This window comes from Oncorhynchus gorbuscha, linkage group LG09 (genome assembly GCF_021184085.1).
Source record: "Oncorhynchus gorbuscha isolate QuinsamMale2020 ecotype Even-year linkage group LG09, OgorEven_v1.0, whole genome shotgun sequence".
NCBI lineage: Eukaryota > Metazoa > Chordata > Actinopteri > Salmoniformes > Salmonidae > Oncorhynchus > Oncorhynchus gorbuscha.
In genome coordinates this window covers 36,287,496-36,306,863 of record NC_060181.1, presented here as the reverse complement: position 1 = coordinate 36,306,863, position 19,368 = coordinate 36,287,496, and the positions used below count along the sequence as shown (strand labels likewise).

Below are 19,368 nucleotides of genomic sequence, written 5' to 3'. Positions count from 1 at the left end.
AATGCTCATCAATGGGTAATTGCCATTATGAGACTTCATATTTGATGACTTCATGTAACCATTTAAGCTATCCCTGTGACATTTGTGTAAATTCATAGTTGTTCTGTTCAGATCAAAGAAAATAAGACCAGAATCACCTACAATAAGCCGTCTTTCTATGAGTGACAGCTCAATGCCTGAACCAATCCGCTTCAAACAAGGACCATGCTCAGACAAAACAAGGTCATGAATGTGTTATGAGAAACAGTTATGACAACTTTAATGTTGCTTAAATAGTTGCCACACACACACACACAAAAAAATAAAAGCAACAATTTCAACGACTTTACTGAGTTAGTCAGACTTTACATGACTGGGCAGGGGCAGAGCCATGTGTGGGCATAAACCCACCCACTTGGTAGCCAGGCCCACCCACGGGTTAGCCAGCCTATACTTTTTTCCACACAAAAGGGCCATAATACAGACAGAAATACTCCTCAGCCCCTTTGAAATAGAAGTTAATAATGACATCCGTTTATAGAAACATGACACACTGCCACAGTACAATAAAGCCACAGAGACAAACCCAAAGGAACTGTCTCAGTCAGACAGAGATGATCCTGAAAGTTGGCTTTTCAACAGCTGGTTAGGGGCAATTTGATATTCTATGAAAAGGACCTGAGAGAGAGTGGCATTGACATCAGCGAGGAATCAGTGTTTTCTGAAGTGTGCACAGAGATCTTTAAAGAAGAGTCTTGGTTGTGCAGAGAAGGTGTTCTGCTTTGTGCATCCAGGAGTTTATTGCGGCAGTCTATTAGGCACACTAGTGTTGACAATACATGCAATGTCTGATCTACACCATAGTGTCATCTTTGAAGCCCTGGACCTGTTCCTCCGCTTCCGTCTCAGCCTCTCACTGGAGGCCAATCACTGGAGGCCAATCATGAGACAGTCGAGTACATCAAAGACAAGATCAAGGAGGAATGTTCTGGGTGACAACTCTCTATTGGAGGAGATCCAGGATTCCCTGAGATGGGGAACTCTTTCAGACAAGGAGTTGGAGCCACACCAATGCTCAGCCCTAACCTGTGTGCTGCTGATGTCTGAGGAGAGGATGGATGCGTTTGACCTGAAGAGTTACAACACCTCAGCAGCCTGGTCAACAGCGGCTGATACCTGTCCTGAAGAACATCAGGAGTGCCAGGCGAGTACTGCTGCATGGGATGAAGACATTGTATTGCCTTAAATCGTGCTTCAACTATTCAAAATTCATAGTCATTAATGAATTCCTATCACCCATATGTTTAGTCCGGACAAATGTCATCTTAATGTCACCCGACTCAGACCTGCGAGAGCTGGACCTCAGCTACAATGACATGGGAGACCCAGGTGTTCTGTGTCTTGATGCTGGACTGAGGAGTCCACACTGCAAACTGGAGAAATTGGCATGAGTCATTAATAATTCCCAGCCATAAGCATTTACAGTTGTTGCCAATAAAAAGACCAGTAGTATTAAACATGGTGCTACTGCCTCTACACTATGGTGGTATGAAATATTTAATCTATTGTACACTATTCATGACATCATGACTAACCATGTGGAAGGTGTGATTGTTTTTTTTTCTAGCAATCTGTAGAAAATTGACAAGTACAGTTTTAACATCTGGTAACAAAGTTTATATTGATATATAAACCCCTTGACTTGCTGGCTGCAAGCTCAAAGATAAATAATTTGAAGTTGTGGCCTTTGCTTTAATGTCTGGGCACTCAAACTTGAGGTGGATTTGAGCTACAATGTGGGTGATTCAGGAATACAGCTGATCTGTGATGGACTGGTTCGCCCTCACTGCAAACACTAAGGTAAGTGGCGATGTCTGGACCAGATTGACTGAATATGTACCAGTCATTTTCAGTGGGGTATAAAACAGAACATGAAAAGCTAAATCAATTTTGGGAATAATTATTGCTTTATTCTTCCAAACAGGCTTGCTGGCTGTAATATATCCAGAGAATCTTGTGAGACTCTGGCCTCAGCTCTCCCGTTGGCAGATCCACGGCTAACAAAGCTGAGCCTCAGCGACAATAACGTTGGGAGGTCAGTGATGAAGAAGTCGTGTGCTGCTCGACAGAGCTTTCCACTTTGGGAACTAGACTTCAACTTCAATGATTTGGAGGAATCTGGAGCGTGGGTCCTCAATGGACGTCTGGGCCAACAATGTAGCCTACAGAAACTAGCGTGAGTGGAGATGTTTGCTTATCATCATCCTGACTTCATATTTTCAGATTTTGTGCCCACATTTCTGTTAGCGGTGAAAGTGATGTATTTTGTTTGCTTTGAAACATGTAAATAAATGATCCTCAGTATCACTAACATCCCTCCCTCTTCCTAATAGATCGTCTGGCTGTAATCTGACACATGAATCCCTAGAAACTCTGGCCTCAGCTCTCCAGTCACCATCTGATTGAGCTGGACCTCAGCTACAACGACGTGGGTGACAGATTCAATTGTTGGGAAATGGCCTGATAAGTCCACATTGGAAACTAGCCAACCTAGGGTAAGTGCTGTTACAGTTTATTCAACAATTCCAGTAGTGATATTGCCATTTGTGGAGTTTATCAATAGTATGGGTGAACTAGCAGTACCAATACATGTTTTGAATAAATATGAAACACCTCACTAACAGTTATGCAAGGGTACCATTATACTAAATAAACTAATTACTTCAGATTGGCTGACTGTTATCTTTTATATGGATGTTGTGAAAATCTGGTATCAGCATTCATGCCTCAAAACGCATGCCTGAGAGAGCTGGACATCAGCTACAACAACCTTGGGGACTGTGGAGTGAAACTGCTCTGTGCTGGACTGACGAGTCCACTCTGTCATATAGAGATACTGCAGTGAGTATTGTTGTGTGTACCATACAGACAAGGCAAAATGTTCAATGAAGAAAAAAAAAAAAAATCAATTTAGAAACATTTTTGTAGTGTCAATTTTATAACAAGTAATTGTTGCCTCAGTGTGCAATGCCTCACTTTATAGCATTTCTGGGCCTGTGCAGGTTTGATATAACCTGTATATTCTACCTCGTCTCTTTCTCTTAGTCTGACGGAGTGTAATATGACAGGTGTATTCTGTTCAGATTTGGCCACAGTTTTGTGTTCATCCAACTCAAAGCTGAAAGAATTGGAACTACGAGGCAATAACCTGCAAAACTCAAGAGTTGCACTTCTCTCTGCTGTGCTCAGAGACATACATTGTATGGGGTAAAAGCAGCTTTGCGGTGTAGCATTTTAGTAATGATAGATACTGATTACGCAAAATGACAGGGTGAAACTGTACTGCATTATTATTTTTAAAAATGTACCCCAATTTTGTGATAGCCAATTGGTAGTTAGTCTTGTGCCATTGCTGCAACTCCCATACGGGTCGATAGCCACGCGCCCTCCGAAACACGACCCTGCCAAGCTGCACTGTGCATGCGCCCGGCCCGCCACAGTCGCTAGAGCGCAAAGGGACACGGACATCCCGGCCGGCCAAACTCTCCCCTCACCCAGAAGTCCCCTAACCCGCAAATTGTGCATTTAAAAACTCCCTGGATTTACAAAATAAAATTAATTGATTGCAGGTTGTCTGGCTGTAGAACCACAGAGGAAGACTGTATTTATCTGGTTTCGGCTCTGAGATCAAACCCTTCACACCTGAAAGAGCTGGACCAGAGTTACAATCACCCAGGCGACTCTAGAGTGAAGCAGCTCTCTGCTGTACTAGAAGATCCACACAGTATGCTGAAGAAACTCAGGTAAACTGAAAAGAACAAGCAAAACCTTGATACTGAAGAAAATATTTTTACCATCTCGGGGTTTCTGAGCTTCTGTAACCAATTATATTGACTGAATCTAAATCACTGACCAGGCCTTCGATTTTCTCCAGAGTGGAACATGGTGGGGAATGCAGGGCCAAAGCAGGGATGAGAAAATGTAAGTCTGTGCTAGATAGGAATTACAATAAAATGTGGGCTACAAGTAGTCAAAAAAACATTTTACACATTAACGTGAGATAATTTGTACACTCTTGTATAAAGTAATCAAACTGGCTCAGTTGTGTTCAGTTTACCCAAACACAAAGCCTGACACTAGCCATTTTTCTTATTGCGCTCAAACTTGTCTGTAAATGCCTGTCTGCTCAGTCTGGACCCAAACAGTGCACCACACCTGTCAAGCTCAAAGGGGAACAGAGGTGACGCGAAACGTAGAGAACCAGCAACCTCTTGATCACCCATAAATACTTCAGCACTGTCGCCAAGTTCTGGGCAAAGAGTTTCTGACTTCACGCTGTTACTGGGAAATAGAGTGGAGCAGGACGAACGTTGACATCGGAGCCACATATAAAAAGAATCAACAGGAAAGGCGAGGGCTCGGAAAGCATGATCGGGATGAATAACAAGTCCGTTAGCTTGGTCTGTCATCGTGAAGGCAATCACTTCTGTCACAATGGGAGGATCATTAAAATAGCCACTCCACTTCCTCCCTCAAAAGGATTTGGGGTGTGTCTGGACTGGCCGGCTGGCACTCTAGCCTTCTACATTGTCGCCAGTGACGCAGCGACCCACCTGCACACATTCCACACCACGTTTACCGAGCCCCTCCATCCCGCGTTTGGAGTTTACATGGGCTTAAAGCTGACACTTTGCCAGTTTGACTAGAGAGTCAATCAGCATATATTCAGTGCATACAGAGTAGTATATTACATATGAGATGTGACAGTAAAATATGTCTACTGTAGTCCATCTGCTGTATTGCATTGTACCAATTGTGTATATAGTAGTTTAAGTTACTGCTGACCTCACAATCTTTTGGATATTGTTAAGTTCTAATTCTCAGAGTAAACTCAGACACTATGAAAGCTTAAACCAAGTTAATTATTCCCAGAGAATCAATACAGCTGCATTAGACAACGACATTTCACACAAGCACTGATATTTAACCCTTTCTCATAGGTCGAGTCTCCTCCTACACATCTGAGTAGCCAACGCATCGCTGTTGCTAGTCAGAACCTTAGTGATAACGGTTCTTCCTCACTTCATCTGACCTCTACCCCAAAGTGCTCACTCCCCAATTCAAGGCTCTCATGGTGATTGATACCAGACTGTGTGTCTCTTCTCCTCTCATAGGATCCCTGATGGCTAACAATAACAGATCCTGACAATGTAAACGTTATACATTACCCTCTCTTCCTCAGTGACATGAATAAGTACATTTCATTCTCAGAACCCAACAATACGGATAATAAAACTACTGTATAGTATATGAATGTTATTTGTCAGTCTGTTCTGGAAACTACAACTTTTAATTTATTTTTTTAAATAGTCAAAACACTGCTCTTGAACCATTCATAATAAGGCCTACTTAATGGTTGGTGTCATAGTACAGCAATAAAAAGATCCCTGAATGCAAAAAAAGTCTGGTTGTCCATTATGTAAAACAATTATGTACACTTTATTCAAACAGTCACACTAGCAACCAGCAAAGCATCTGACTGTCCAGTATCAGTCAATCCGTGTCATAATGAAAACACTACAGTTGGCAATAAATTGTCCATTTTCATCCCTTTTTTTACATTTCAGCAGAATTTACTTCAACATGATTGTGCTAGTCTACACTGATTCTTACTGTGCAATGTGTTTCTTTGAATTGTGATTTCTAAGGCCCTCAGGAGCTCTTCCAATATTACTTGTAGCCGGATACAGCTCTAAGACCTCTTGCACATCTTATGCGCTGTTCTCCTTCATACATTCAAGAGGAGTTGGATTTCACATTTTAGAACCTCATAACACTAGGAACCTCATGGCCTGAACATAGTAACACATTTGGAACCCTTGTACTTCGTCTATGCATACTAGCACAGAAACGAGTCCTGGCCATGTCTTAATGGCCCCTGCATCTGCGCCATCAACGGGAGACTTACCCATATTTCTGCACCTTCAGTAGTGTTGAGTCAGAGGAAGCACAGTCAAGTGCCAACCAAGTTTTTAGAGATTGGTCAAACTCTCCTCCTTTTCTGTGGCTTAGACTGCAGTTTGTCAATCCTGCTGACTAAGTGTTATTACGGTATTGTTCCACTGGTGTTGGGTCCTGCTCAGTCCGGGTCTGGCTCTCTGCTGCTGGTTGGCTCTGTGTCACTGACCTCCTCGTCGGAGTACCCCCGCTCGGTGGAGGAGCGGAAAAGGTGCATGAGATCCTGGAAACGGGCACAAACCTAGAGGGAACACATTTAGTAGAGTTACGGTAAAGGAATAATAAAAAAATAAAAATAAACTGAAGAGTTAGCTAGACGGAGGTGGTGCCATAACTACGTGGAAAAGGACCCATGACAGATCAGACTATTACTCTGTTGCAGCCGCTCTATAAAAAGACGCTACGCTTCTCTCTCTCACCTCATTGGCTGTCTTGTTGCCAAGTTGGGCGGAGACGGCTTCAAAAGTTATTTTATTTGCTCCCTTCTGCTGACAGGCGGTCAAGATGGCACGGTCCGCCTCCCTGTTACAAACAAAAAACAAAGCAAGATTGAACACAACAAATTTAAATTGTGAAATATCTATTTGGCAATATACCAGAATGATACAATACACTTTGCATCCCATTCCTTAAAGCGGTAAGCAGAAGTCAAAACAATAAAGGGTTTTCCATGCCACTGTTTTGGGAAAAAGCTACAGGATGGGCCTGGAGAAATGTAACCGCTCAAATTCATTGACAAAGCTATGGATGCAAGAACTAAAAATCAATGAGAACATAGTAGTTGTAATGATGTTTTGAGGCTATACCGTGTTTGTTTACATTTACTTTGTTTACAAACATTGGCGTAAACAAGTTTCTAGGATGGATGACGGTTGAACTCATGTGGCATTTCTAAGTTATAGTCTTTAAGAATCAAATGGGTACATATTCATTTACAAGTCAAAAAAGTTGATGTAGCAACTGCAGATTGCCCCTTTAAATGAGCATACAACAGAAGGACAGTGGCTCTAACCTGGTCCAGAGGATGACTTTCTCTCCACTGGGTGTAAGTGAGATGTTTTTGGCACAGAGTGAGGACTCCGGGTGGGTGTAGTGATCCCCCTCTTTCTCCTTCACTTGTGTGGCATTTGGGGTTTTAGTGCCTTGGCATCTCTTAGGTTTATTTGCCGCTGATGACTTCTGGGAAGTGGAGATTGTGTTGGTCACATCACCACGGCCTCTGTTCTCAGTCTGACACTGCAGCGAGGGCCGTAAGTGGAGCTCGTTGAAAAACACCCAGAATTCACCCTGCAGGTGGGTGTGACCTCGGAGAAGGTTGGCTATCTGGGCCTTCACCTGAAAGACAAAGAGAGACATTTATTGTTCTTATCTACCATCTCTCGAATCTGAAAAATAACTACGATATTTCCCTCCTTTCTGCTTGGCTAGATTTGATAATAATGATGTTATACTGCTGTTTTCCATGACAGTTAGAACAGTGTGCTCATATGAGTGTGAAATCAATGTAGCACTTCCTAGCACACCTCCTTAATTCCAGCAGGACTGAGAGTAGGGCCTCCTTGAAGGACGCTCACTATCTTGCGGTAGTGGGAGGAGTTTTCCCCAAAGCTCAGCTCCAGTTGTCGCAGGAAGTGCCGGCTACGCTCAAACGCCTGCTGCTCTGACAGCTACGGCAGGGGGAGGAGAAGGAATATTAACACCCTGACCTCTGTCTGTCACACACAAATAAGAGTTAGTTTTGATGTAATCACAGCCAAACACAGGTAATGGACGAGTTTCAAAGTGTATATTTTCAAAGTGTATAGGAGGCCAAGCCAGCACATACCAGTCCACACTCCTGGGCTTGTTCGGGATGGAGGAAGGCAGCAAAGTCTCGGAGAAGCTCCGGCCACTCGTTCAGAACAGGTTTAAGCCTCATGAAGAGTTCCACGGAGGTGTGCCCATCTCCGTCCTGCTCAAACTCATAGAGTACCTCCAGAAACTCCTCCACGCGCCCTGGCACCTCCTGCAGGGCATGGCACACCTGGTCATAGAGCAGAAGATAGTTATATAGTAGGATATGCAGAGAGTTATATTTGCAGTAGGATTAAGGATTTCTTAAATCCTCTTAGGTGGTTAAATTCCCTATATAGAAGATGTGGGGCGTTTCTGCACCCGTTCCAACTGACATTTTGGTATACAAAGCACTCTGAATGTCATAGGGTCCCGTTCCTTATAGTGCCAGAACCCCCCCCATCTGTCTGCTCCGTGCTGCCACTCTCTCAGCGGAGCGGACTTGAAGTGTCAGGATTTCAGACCCCACATTTGCATAGGGAGTGACACATCACATCTTTGGGGCCTATCCAGACAAAGAACTGATTTGCTCTTCCTCTAAGTAACTGATATTCTCAGCCGGATTTAGAGCTCGCATACATGTAGTAACTCATTTCAAAGTATTGAAACAAGACCGCATTCTCTTGGTCACAGGAGGACGAAATTACTGTTTAAAAGCCGAAGTTGTAATGAATCTGCACACATTTGAATGGCGTCTCTGCGCCACTCAGTGAACGTTTGGGAGAAATGTATCCGTCGTCAGTTTATTAAATTGTGGCAATATTGTCCTGTCACTAAGTATGGTCATATTTATTTGACTGTTGTAAAAAAATAAAAATCTTTTTTACAACATTTGCCATTATATTAAGAAAGCATGTTAGTCACTTCAAGCCCTATTGCCTCACTTTTGTTGAATAGGGGGGTAAATATTGATTTCTTTCATAATATTTGAGTATGGGTTCTCAAAGTGACTACAGCTCAGCAATTTATAAAACAACATGTACCAGAAAGGAGTTCCAGACCTTTCTAAAAACCACACAACAGTTATTGTTTATGACCAACCCATGAAAATAATGAAGTTTGGGTATGTCTATTTAGGCAGAAATATAAATTATGTTGACGAGAGGGTGGCTATAACTGTGAATAGCGCCACAATGTTTTGCATGGTGATGCACTGCATGCAATCGGAAGCTGCCTTATTCCGATGTAGTTTCGCAATGAATGCCACCCAGTACAATTCAACTCATTTTTTGGGCCAACTTCACTCAATTAGAGGGCTGTTCATCAGACAGAAAATGTAGCCCAAAGCCTTTGTAGCCTTTTAAGCACCTTGGGTGCGAGAAATGCGCTTTAGAAATAAAATGAATCATCATCATCATTATTTACCTTGTTGAGATAATGCTGAGCGAAGCCTATTTCCTTCTTCTCCCTCAGGGGGTCGCTGTCGAGTAGGTTGTCATGGTCGTAGATGATCGGTAGGCTTTTGGATAACCCCTTGCTGCCGACTACTCCAGTGTGATGCTGCTCGTGCCTCGAGCTAGGAGGGTTGGGGCTACTACTATGGCATTCTGGGAAGTACAAATCAAATCCAGCAGGTGTGGTTAGATGGGAGAAGAGGAGGACTCCCCAATTCCAAATAGACCCCTAGGACCTTGTAGAAATCTGAAAGGATTTAATAGCATTGACATATTTCATGAACCTATGTGCAGCGTTTTCCCCCTTACGCATTTAGCAGCGGAGCACCGCCGCCAAATCGTGGCCGCCACTGCAAGAAATGTAATAAAGTTTTATTTACAATGTAGATATATAGATGTATATATGCTCCTCCCAGAGCGCTAATAACCTTGGCGTGATCCTGGACAACACCCTGTCGTTCTCAACTAACATCAAGGCGGTGGCCCGTTCCTGCAGGTTCATGCTCTACAACATCCGCAGAGTACGACCCTGCCTCACACAGGAAGCGGCGCAGGTCCTAATCCAGGCACTTGTCATCTCCCGTCTGGATTACTGCAACTCGCTGTTGGCTGGGCTCCCCTGCCTGTGCCATTAAACCCCTACAACTCATCCAGAACGCCGCAGCCCGTCTAGTGTTCAACCTTCCCAAGTTCTCTCACGTCACCCCGCTCCTCCGCTCTCTCCACTGGCTTCCAGTTGAAGCTCGCATCCGCTACAAGACCATGGTGCTTGCCTACGGAGCTGTGAGGGGAACGGCACCTCAGTACCTCCAGGCTCTGATCAGGCCCTACACCCAAATAAGGGCACTGCGTTCATCCACCTCTGGCCTGCTCGCCTCCCTACCACTGAGGAAGTACAGCTCCCGCTCAGCCCAGTCAAAACTGTTCGCTGCTCTGGCTCCCCAATGGTGGAACAAACTCCCTCACGACGCCAGGACAGCGGAGTCAATCACCACCTTCCGGAGACACCTGAAACCCCACCTCTTTAAGGAATACCTAGGATAGGATAAAGTAATCCTTCTCACCCCCTCCCCCCTTAAAATATTTAGATGCACTATTGTAAAGTGGCTGTTCCACTGGATGTCATAAGGTGAATGCACCAATTTGTAAGTCGCTCTGGATAAGAGCGTCTGCTAAATGACTTAAATGTAATGTAAATGTAATGTATGCCCCTGGAAGACCCAAAATCGGCCACCCCGCATAGGAAGACAAGACCCCACCCTTCCTAACTCTGTCACTGCCGCTGAAAAAAAAACAAGGGGGGAAAAAAAAGAACTGTGTCCATCCATGTTGTGGCGTTTAAAGATTGGTGGGAAGCTAACCTGAGGATGTGCCTGATTTTTCACCCTCTTCCAAGTCCTCTGACCTCCCCCCTGACGCCAGCCATGACAGTTTCTCCATCGTCTCCTACAAGGAAAGATAACACACAAACCCAACCTATGAGATGTGTGACGTGTAAATAACTTGGCAAGTAAAATGTATTCATATGTTCATGTAATATCAACGTCTCGCATGACCTCACTCACCTGCAGCTCTGGCACGGACAACGTGGACTCCTCAGAAGCTGGTGACATCACTTCCTCTTCCTCCTGATCTCTGTCTCCCCTTCCCTCTTCACCCTCCCACTCTCCGTCCCCCATGTCCGACGGCCCGGGCGATAGGTTCAGCGTTATTGCCTGCCCCTCTGACTCCTCAGCGGGGTCAACGGAGTCAACGCTCCCCGGGGGGCTGGCAGAGGACTCCGACAGGGCCAGGAGGGGCATATCATAATCACCTCCATCCTCATCCCTCTCATCCACCCCCTCTTCCTCCATTACAACTGTGACATAGTCGTATGGGGTCAGAGCCTGGTCCAGGGCAGGTGGTTCCGTGGAGGCTGAAGGCTGGGGCTTCCCCTGACTCTTCAGGCTGCTTTTAGGTTTCTTTGTCACCCGCCGCCGGCTCATCCTGGAGGATTTTTTCTTGAATTGTTCGATAGGGGTCGTAGTAGAGACCGAGGTTTGGGTTTCGGTAACAGTGGATGCTGTTCTACTACTCATGTGGGGCAACAAAAGGAGGTTTGCGCCACTGTTGGGGGCCACGGTATTCAGGTTTGTTTGGAGAGGGATCTTGTTGTTAGGTGGAGGGGCTGGCAGCAGCCTGGGCAGCCTGCGGAGGTTGGCGAATGTGCTGAACTTCCGAGCAACCAGGTCTTTGGCCAATGGAGTGAAATGTGACAACCGGGAGGCCAACACCCTGGCAGTTGGGGCAGGACAAAGGACAGCTGCGGGCACTGGGGCAGGCAAATTGAGGATGACGTGCAGGGGCTTCTGGGAAGGTTTGGGTTGAGGCTTGAGGGGACGTTTCAGATGAGGCTTGGTGGGATGCTGAAGAGGAGGTTTGGATGTTGCAGGCTGGATGGGCCGCAGTTTGTGGTGGGCCATGCACTGCTGAATCACAGCACCTGTCTGGGAATTATTTTCAGAGGATGTAGTTCTACTTCCCAGACTCTGGGTGGCGTTGTGCGATACAGCCAGGGACAGTGAGAGGTCACAGGGTGGTGGACGGTGCCAGCGCCTGAAGCCGCAGCGCTGAAATGAAAGGCTGTCGGGGAGTTGGGGCGGGTAGCGAGTCCCGGGAGGGAAGCTGTAGTCCAAAGTTCTGGAGGAACTGAAGAGAAGAGTGACGAGTGGGGCTTTCTTTGATTGACAGGCCGACATGGCTTCTGTATCCGGCGAGCTGTTGAGTTCCCTGATTGCCTCGTAGATATAAGGCAAACTTCTCTGTAGGAACAGAACATTTATTTAAATCAATATGAACTATTTAGCTGGTTCCTGAAATGTTATCCTTTATCCAAAATAAATGTACTTTCATCTTCACTGAAATAAAGAAACTTCCAGTCCAAAACAACCTTTGTTAGAATATCTGACAATAATAAGCATAGGCAATATGGTGGAATCTCTCCTAGGACAAATGGAAGTCTAGGTGGCCAACAATATACAGTGGCAAGAAAAAGTGAACCCTTTGGAATTACCTGGATTTCTGCATAAATTGGTCATAACATTTGATCTGATCTTCATCTAAGTCACAACAATAGACAAACAGAGTCTGCTTAAGAGGTTAAACTAATAACACACAAATTATTGTATTTTTCTTGCCTATATTGAATACATAATTTAAACATTAAGTGTAGGTCGGGAAAAGTATGTGAAACCCTAGGCTAATTACTTCTTCAAAAGCTAATTGGAGTCAGGAGTCCGCTAACCTGAAGTCCAATCAAAGAGACGAGATTGGAGATGTTGATTAGAACTGCCCTGCCCCATTAAAAAAAAAAAAACACAACTCACAAAATTTGAGTTTGCTATTCACAAAAAGCATCGTCTGATGTGAACCATGCCTTGAACAAAAGAGATATCAGAAGACCTAATATTAAGAATTGTTGACTTTGATAAAGCTGGAAAGGGTTACAAAAGTCTCTAAAAGCCTTGATGTTCATCAGTCCATCAGCACTGTTGCTACTCTCCCTAGGAGTGGCCGTCCTGCAAAGATGACTGCAAGAGCACAGCGCAGAATGCTCAATGAGGTTAAGAAGAATCCTAGTGTCAGCTAATGACTTACAGTAATCTCTAAAACATGCAAACATCTCTGTTGACGAGTCTACGATACGTAAAACACTGAACAAGAATGGAGTTCATGGGAGGACACCACAGAAGAAGCCACTGCTGTCCAAAAAAAAAAAATTGCTGCACGTCTGAAGTTCGCAAAAGGACACCTGAATGTTCCCCAGCGCTACTGGCAAAATATTATTTGGACAGATGAAACTACAGTTGAGTTGTTTAGAAGGAACACACAATACTATGTGTGGAGAAAAAAAAGGCACAGCAACATCAAAACCTCATCCAAACTGTAAAGTATGGTGGAGGGAGCATCATGGTTTGGGGCTAATTTGCTGCTTCAGGGCCTGGTATCATTGACAGGAAAATTATTTCCCAAGTTTATCAAGACATTTTGCATGACAATGTTAGGCTGTCTGCGAATTGAAACTCAACAGAAGTTGGGTGATGTAACAGGACAAGGACCCAAAACACAGAAGTAAATCAACAACTGAATGGCTTCAACAGAAGAAAATACGCCTTCTGGAGTGGCCCAGTCAGAGTCCTGACCTCAACCCGACTGAGATGCTGTGGCATGACCTCAAGAGAGCAGGTCACACCAGACATCTCAAGAATATTGCTGAACTGAAACAGGTTTGTAAAGAGGAATAGTACAAAATTCCTCCTGACTGTTGTGCAGGTCTGATCCGCAACTACAGAAAACGTTTGGTTGAGGTTATTGCTGCCAAAGGAGGGTCAACCAGTTATTAAATCCAAGGGTTCACATACTTTTCCCACCCTGCACTGTGAATGTTTACACAGTGTGTTCAATAAAGACATTAAAACGTATATTTTGTGTGTTATTAGTTTAAGCAGACTGTGTTTGTCTTTTGTTGTGACTTAGGTGATGAGAACACATTTTATGACCAATTTATGCAGAAATCCAGGTAATTCCAGGGTTCACATACTTTTTCTTGCCACTGTAGGTACTAACTATCATAGGTGTTTATTTGGGATTGGGATCAGGCAGTAGTATTCTATATGTAGTTGGTACCCTCAGCCATCCGGGCATGGCTCTCTCCTCTCTCTCCACTGAAGGTCGCAGGTCACCCGGCTTCACTCGGTCACAGGCCACCGGCATGGGAAGGACCACTTTCTGGAGCTGGTAGGCCTTTTAGTAAAAAAATATTATAATAATTGTTTAAAAAAGACGTGGGGATGAGGTCCATTCGTTCATATCGTTTATGGTCAACGCTAATGTTAGTTGAGTATTAGTTCATGTTAGTGGATAAATATGTGGATCACTCCCTCTCCTGGATAAAAGAACAGGTCCCAGTTAAGGAAACAACTAACTAGAAACTAGTAATTTACAACTAACCCAAACTATAAACAGTCGCCCTAATACATTTACTTTAGTAATAGTGTATATAATTTGTATATCCGGGTCCTACCTTGATGACGTTGTTGGGATGGGTGTGTTTACACTTCTCCATAATGTGGTCACGGAGCTGAGAGACCCTCTTGGCGCGGAGCAGGTAGTGACACAGCAGTTCCTTGGGCTGGAGGGTCTCCCCCAGGTTTCTCAGGCCCAGGACGATCAGGCTGGGAAAACAAGATGGCAGAGAGTAAAGGACTCAGCCTACGGAGTTAGTTCATTTGTCAGCGAGTTATTAACACATATAAAAAGCATGCAGAAATCAAATTAATTTTAGATTTCAAGTTAACGTACTACGGAAACAAAATGTGTTTAGGACAAGGTGTGCATTTAAAAGAGCATACACAGTACACTGAATAAAAATATAACCGCAACATTTAAGTGTTGGTCCCATGTTTCATGAGCTGAAATAAAATATCCCAGAAAATGCTAATTTCTCAAAAATGGTGTTTGTTTACATCCCTTTTATTGAACATTTCTCCTTTGCCAAGATAATTTATCCAGCTGACAGGTGTGGCATATCAAGAAGCTGATTAAACAGCATGTTCATTACACAGGTGCACCTTGTGCTGGGGACAATAAAATGGCCACTAAAATGTGCATTTTTGTCACAACACAATGTCAAAGATGTAAGAAGTTGAGGGAGTGTGCAATTGGCTTGCTGACTGCAGAAATGTCTACCAGAGCCGTTGCCAGAGAATGTAATGTTAATTTCTCTACCATAAGCCGCCTCCAACGTCATTTTAGAGAATTTGGAAGTACGTTCAAACGGCCTCACAACCGCAGACCACATGCATGGCGTTGTGTGTGCGAGCGGTTTGCTGATGTTAATATTATGAACAGAGTGCCCTATGGTGGAGATGGGGTTATGGTATGGGCAGGCATAAGCTACTAACAACAAACTGCATTTTATTAATGTAAATTTGAATGCCCATTGTCGTGCCATTCATCCCCTGCCATGACCTCATGTTTCAGGATGATAATGCACAGCCCCATGTCGCAAGGATCTTTAAACTATTCCTGGAAGCTGAAAATGTCCCAGTTCTTCCATGGACTGCATACTCACCAGAAATGTGACACATTGAGCATGTTTGTGATGCTCTGGATCAACAACATGTTCCAGTTCCCGACCAATAGCCAGCAACTTCGCATAGCCATTGAAGAGGAGTGGTACAACATTCCACAGGCCACAATCAAGAACCTGATCAACTCTATGTGAAAGAGATGTGTCACGCTGCATGAGGCAACACCAGATACCGACTGGTTTTCTGATCCACACCGCTACCTTTTTTTAATGGCATCTTTGACCAACAGATGCGTATCTGTATTCCAAGTCATGTGAAATCCATAGATTAGGGCCTAATGCATTTATTTCAATTGACTGATTTACTTATATTAAGTGTAACTCAGTAAAATATTTGAATTGTTTGCATGTTGTGTTCATATTTTTGTCCAGTATAATATGGGTATTCTATGAGGAATCAGATACAATATGGGCATTAAAAGGAGGTTATAACGTTTGGGCATAATATTGGGATTCTAAAAAAGGTCCTTCTTTACCAGTCCTCTCCTGCGGTGAACATGCTGACTGAGCGAGCGGAATGCAGGGCTGGGTCCAGGCTGACATGGGGCAGTAGCTCAGGGTACAGGAACACCGGCCGTGTGGCAAACAGCCATGCCAGCTGGGGTGGCATCGACGGGTGCTTCCGGACTGGCAAAGTGGTAACACACAACAAACCAGTTAGAGTGAGAGATGAATTAAACATGAATTAGGCCTACAGCCTGAATGAGTTCAAACATTTTCAACTGAGAAGGGTACATTGTAATTCAATTTAGTAAATTAGAAATCATCTTTAACTCATCGATTTTACTATCATCATGGCTCTCCTGCATGCACATGCTTACCTCTCCTGCATGTTCGTGGCTCGTTAGGGGCTTCCTGGTAAGGGATTGGGGACAGTCTGAGCTCCTCCAGTAGTGACAGTGCACCCTGTAGGTTACAGGCTCTGAACACACTGGTAAAGCATGTCTCCACTGGGCCCTGGGTCAACTCCCCACGCTGGGTCAACTCCCCACGCTGGGCAAACATCTGTAACTCCATCTGTGAGTGATGAGAGAGTGATGGAGAGAGTGATGGAGAGTTAGCGAGAGAGACAGAGATATGGTGGGAGTATCAGAGAGAGAGAGAACGAAAGTATATTTAGAAGTTGGTGCAGCTAAAGGCACTAGTGAAAGTGGGTTTGTCAGTATGTTTCTCTCTCACCAGGAACTGCTTGGTGGTGGCTGCTTCGCTCTGCAGTGCAGCCACTGGGCTGGTTAACATATGGACCTGGGTCAGGAGCTGGACGTGCTGCAGACGGAGAAAAATACAGCAATTACCGACCGAAAGACAAACAAAGGTTGTCTTCATTGTGGATCCTTGACCAGGATCTCACTACCTAGGTTTTGATTTAGATGTTTGTTTTGACCAGGTTTGGCTCATCAAGATAAAAGCTCAATTACAAAATATTGAACATAAAGCAGGGTCCAGATTAATTCCAATTTCATTTGAAATTCCAATTGAATTCACTCATGGAGTGGAGAATTTGCATTGAATTCAATTTTGGGTTAGAATTGAATTTGTCAAATAGTTTAACCTTTGGAATTGAATAATTGTACATTTCCCAGATAATGGAATTAATGCACTTAGTATATGAAATGTACTGCAGTATTTGTTTTTAATGAGTTAAACGTGCATTCCTATATTTCCAGCTAGGCTGTCTGAACAGTCACATGATCAGCCTGAAAGCCTGAGGGAATTTAATTTGAATTTGTGGAATTGTTGGGGATAATATTGAATTGGGAATAGAATTCTTAGAATTTACACAGCATTGGAATTGAATTCTCTGAATTCAAAGACTGATCTGGAATTTGAATTGAATGAATTTACAGGGAGAGGGAATTTCATTTGTGGAATTAACCCTAACACAAAGCCAAGGACCCCAGACCTGCTGGACTTGCTGCTGCAGCTGGAGTCTCTGGTGGTGGGAGAGGGTGGGGGTGAATGGAGGCGGGGGCTCCCGGGGCTTGGTGATGAGGGCCCTGGGGACCAACAGGCCCTGGCTCTCCAGCAGGGCCCGGCGACGCCGGATGGCGTCCAGCTGCTCCTTCACCGTACGGTAGCGCCCTGCCGTCACCTCCGCCATGGGGTCCTCCAACCTAGGGATCAAAGGTCAAACTGGGTCAGCTATACATAAGTCAAATCAGAGGAGGTTGAAAGTTGTCACTGTGTGGGTGAGTAGACGGTATAAAGGTTGTGATTAGAGGTTGAAATCAATATACAGAATTCAGTTTCGCAACTGAACTGATAGAATGTTATTCACTATTTATTACTCATGTCACCATTTCTATTTTTGTACCTTTATCTCTGCATTGTTGAAAAAGGACCCGTAAGTATAAGAGCGTCTGCTAAATGACTTAACTGTAAATGTAAATGTAAGTAAGCATTTCACTGTTAGTCTACACACCTGTCATTTACAAAGCATGTTACAATTGAAACAGTATTTGATAAATGGAATTATTTACTTGGGAAGATGCCAGTGTAACAAACAACATCAGAACAGTGTGTATAGGAAGTGGATACACCTACGGGATATCTGGCGGGGTGTTGAATGTGGGTGTCCCCAGGGCAGGTGCCTCTTCCTCCCTCTCCTCCTCTTCCTCGTGTCCCTCCCCATCTTGCTCCTGAGCAGTCAGCTCATCCTGGAACTGGAGCACACACACACAGAGATAAACGATACATAGACAACCACACAACATACCAAACACAGAGGGGTAAAGAAAGGACACATAGAAGGGGTGTTTGGAGGGAAAGAGAGAGGGGAGACAAAAGAAACAGACAAACAACACACAGATCCTCTCTTACTGTCTCAAACAACTCCTCCATCAACTGGTTCACTTCCTTTTCTGTGGGAGAGAAAGAAAAAAAAGGGAGATGAGGGTCAATGCCTGACAGTCACAGCCTAGATAAATTGACTCCATCGAATCACCATGGTAACTCACTGGTGATGCGGACGGCTCGGTCATTACGGTAATCCTCCACGTCGGGTTCGTCGATCTCCGCCAGGAAGTTATACTCAGGATCGTCATCATCATCATCGCCTTCCTCTAAAAAAACAAGTAAAAAAGAAGGAGAGAACATCGAGAAAGAGGATCAGAGTGCAAGAGTGAGAGTAAGTGAGAAGAAGCAACTCAATATTAGGAAGGTGTCCTTAACGTTTTGTACACTCAGTCTAGATCAGGGATGGACAACTCCAGCCCTCAGGGGTCTGGTTGGCATCACTTTTCCCTCAGCCCTACAGTGGGGCAAAAAAAGTATTTAGTCAGCCACCAATTGTGCAAGTTCTCCCACTTAAAAAGATGAGAGAGGCCTGTAATTTTCATCATAGGCACACTTCAACTATGACAGACAAAATGAGAAAAAATGTATTTGCAAATTATGGTGGAAAATAAGTATTCGGTCACCTACAAACAAGCAAGATTTCTGGCTCTCACTGACCTGTAACAACTTCTTTAAGAGGCTCCTCTGTCCTCCACTCGTTACCTGTATTAATGGCACGTGTTTGAACTTGTTATCAGTATAAAAGACACCTGTCCACAACCTCCAACAGTCACACTCCAAACTCCACTATGGCCAAGACCAAAGAGCTGTCAAAGGACACCAGAAACAAAATGTAGACCTGCACCAGGCTGGGAAGACTGAATCTGCAATAGGTAAGCAGCTTGGTTTGAAGAAATCAACTGTGGGAGCAAGTATTAGGAAATGGAAGACATACAAGACCACTGATAATCTCCCTCGATCTGGGGCTCCACGCAAGATCTCACCCCGTGGGGTCAAAATGATCACAAGAACGGTGAGCAAAAATCCCAGAACCACACAGGGGGACCTAGTGAATGACCTGCAGAGAGCTGGGACCAAAGTAACAAAGCCTACCATCAGTAACACACTACGCCGCCAGGGACTCAAATCCTGCAGTGCCAGACGTGTCCCCCTGCTTAAGCCAGTACATGTCCAGGCCCGTCTGAAGTTTGCTAGAGAGCATTTGGATGATACAGAAGA

The 19,368-nt window shown here is 44.3% G+C and overlaps 1 protein-coding gene across 8 annotated transcripts in view; it reads right to left on the bottom strand.

The window, feature by feature from the left end:
- Positions 1-949: 949 nt before the first annotated feature.
- LOC124043474 (GON-4-like protein) overlaps positions 950-19,368 on the bottom strand; it is a 36,862-nt gene continuing 18,443 nt past the window's right edge. For 7 of the 8 annotated variants that reach the window (XM_046362105.1, XM_046362106.1, XM_046362103.1 and 4 more), the window contains 17 exons: positions 18,312-18,416; positions 18,175-18,215; positions 17,899-18,017; positions 17,258-17,468; positions 16,534-16,620; positions 16,176-16,371; positions 15,831-15,981; positions 14,287-14,437; positions 13,890-14,006; positions 10,790-12,025; positions 10,586-10,670; positions 9,196-9,377; positions 7,823-8,020; positions 7,521-7,664; positions 7,010-7,332; positions 6,417-6,519; positions 5,460-6,238 (listed from right to left, as the gene is read on the bottom strand). In XM_046362105.1, the coding sequence (XP_046218061.1) occupies positions 6,119-6,238; positions 6,417-6,519; positions 7,010-7,332; positions 7,521-7,664; positions 7,823-8,020; positions 9,196-9,377; positions 10,586-10,670; positions 10,790-12,025; positions 13,890-14,006; positions 14,287-14,437; positions 15,831-15,981; positions 16,176-16,371; positions 16,534-16,620; positions 17,258-17,468; positions 17,899-18,017; positions 18,175-18,215; positions 18,312-18,416 (3,569 nt within the window). In that variant the 3' untranslated portion in view covers positions 5,460-6,118. Of the gene's footprint in view, positions 1,413-5,459; positions 6,239-6,416; positions 6,520-7,009; positions 7,333-7,520; positions 7,665-7,822; positions 8,021-9,195; positions 9,378-10,585; positions 10,671-10,789; positions 12,026-13,889; positions 14,007-14,286; positions 14,438-15,830; positions 15,982-16,175; positions 16,372-16,533; positions 16,621-17,257; positions 17,469-17,898; positions 18,018-18,174; positions 18,216-18,311; positions 18,417-19,368 lie in introns of those variants that run through there. The other variant, XR_006840322.1, reaches the window with a different exon arrangement.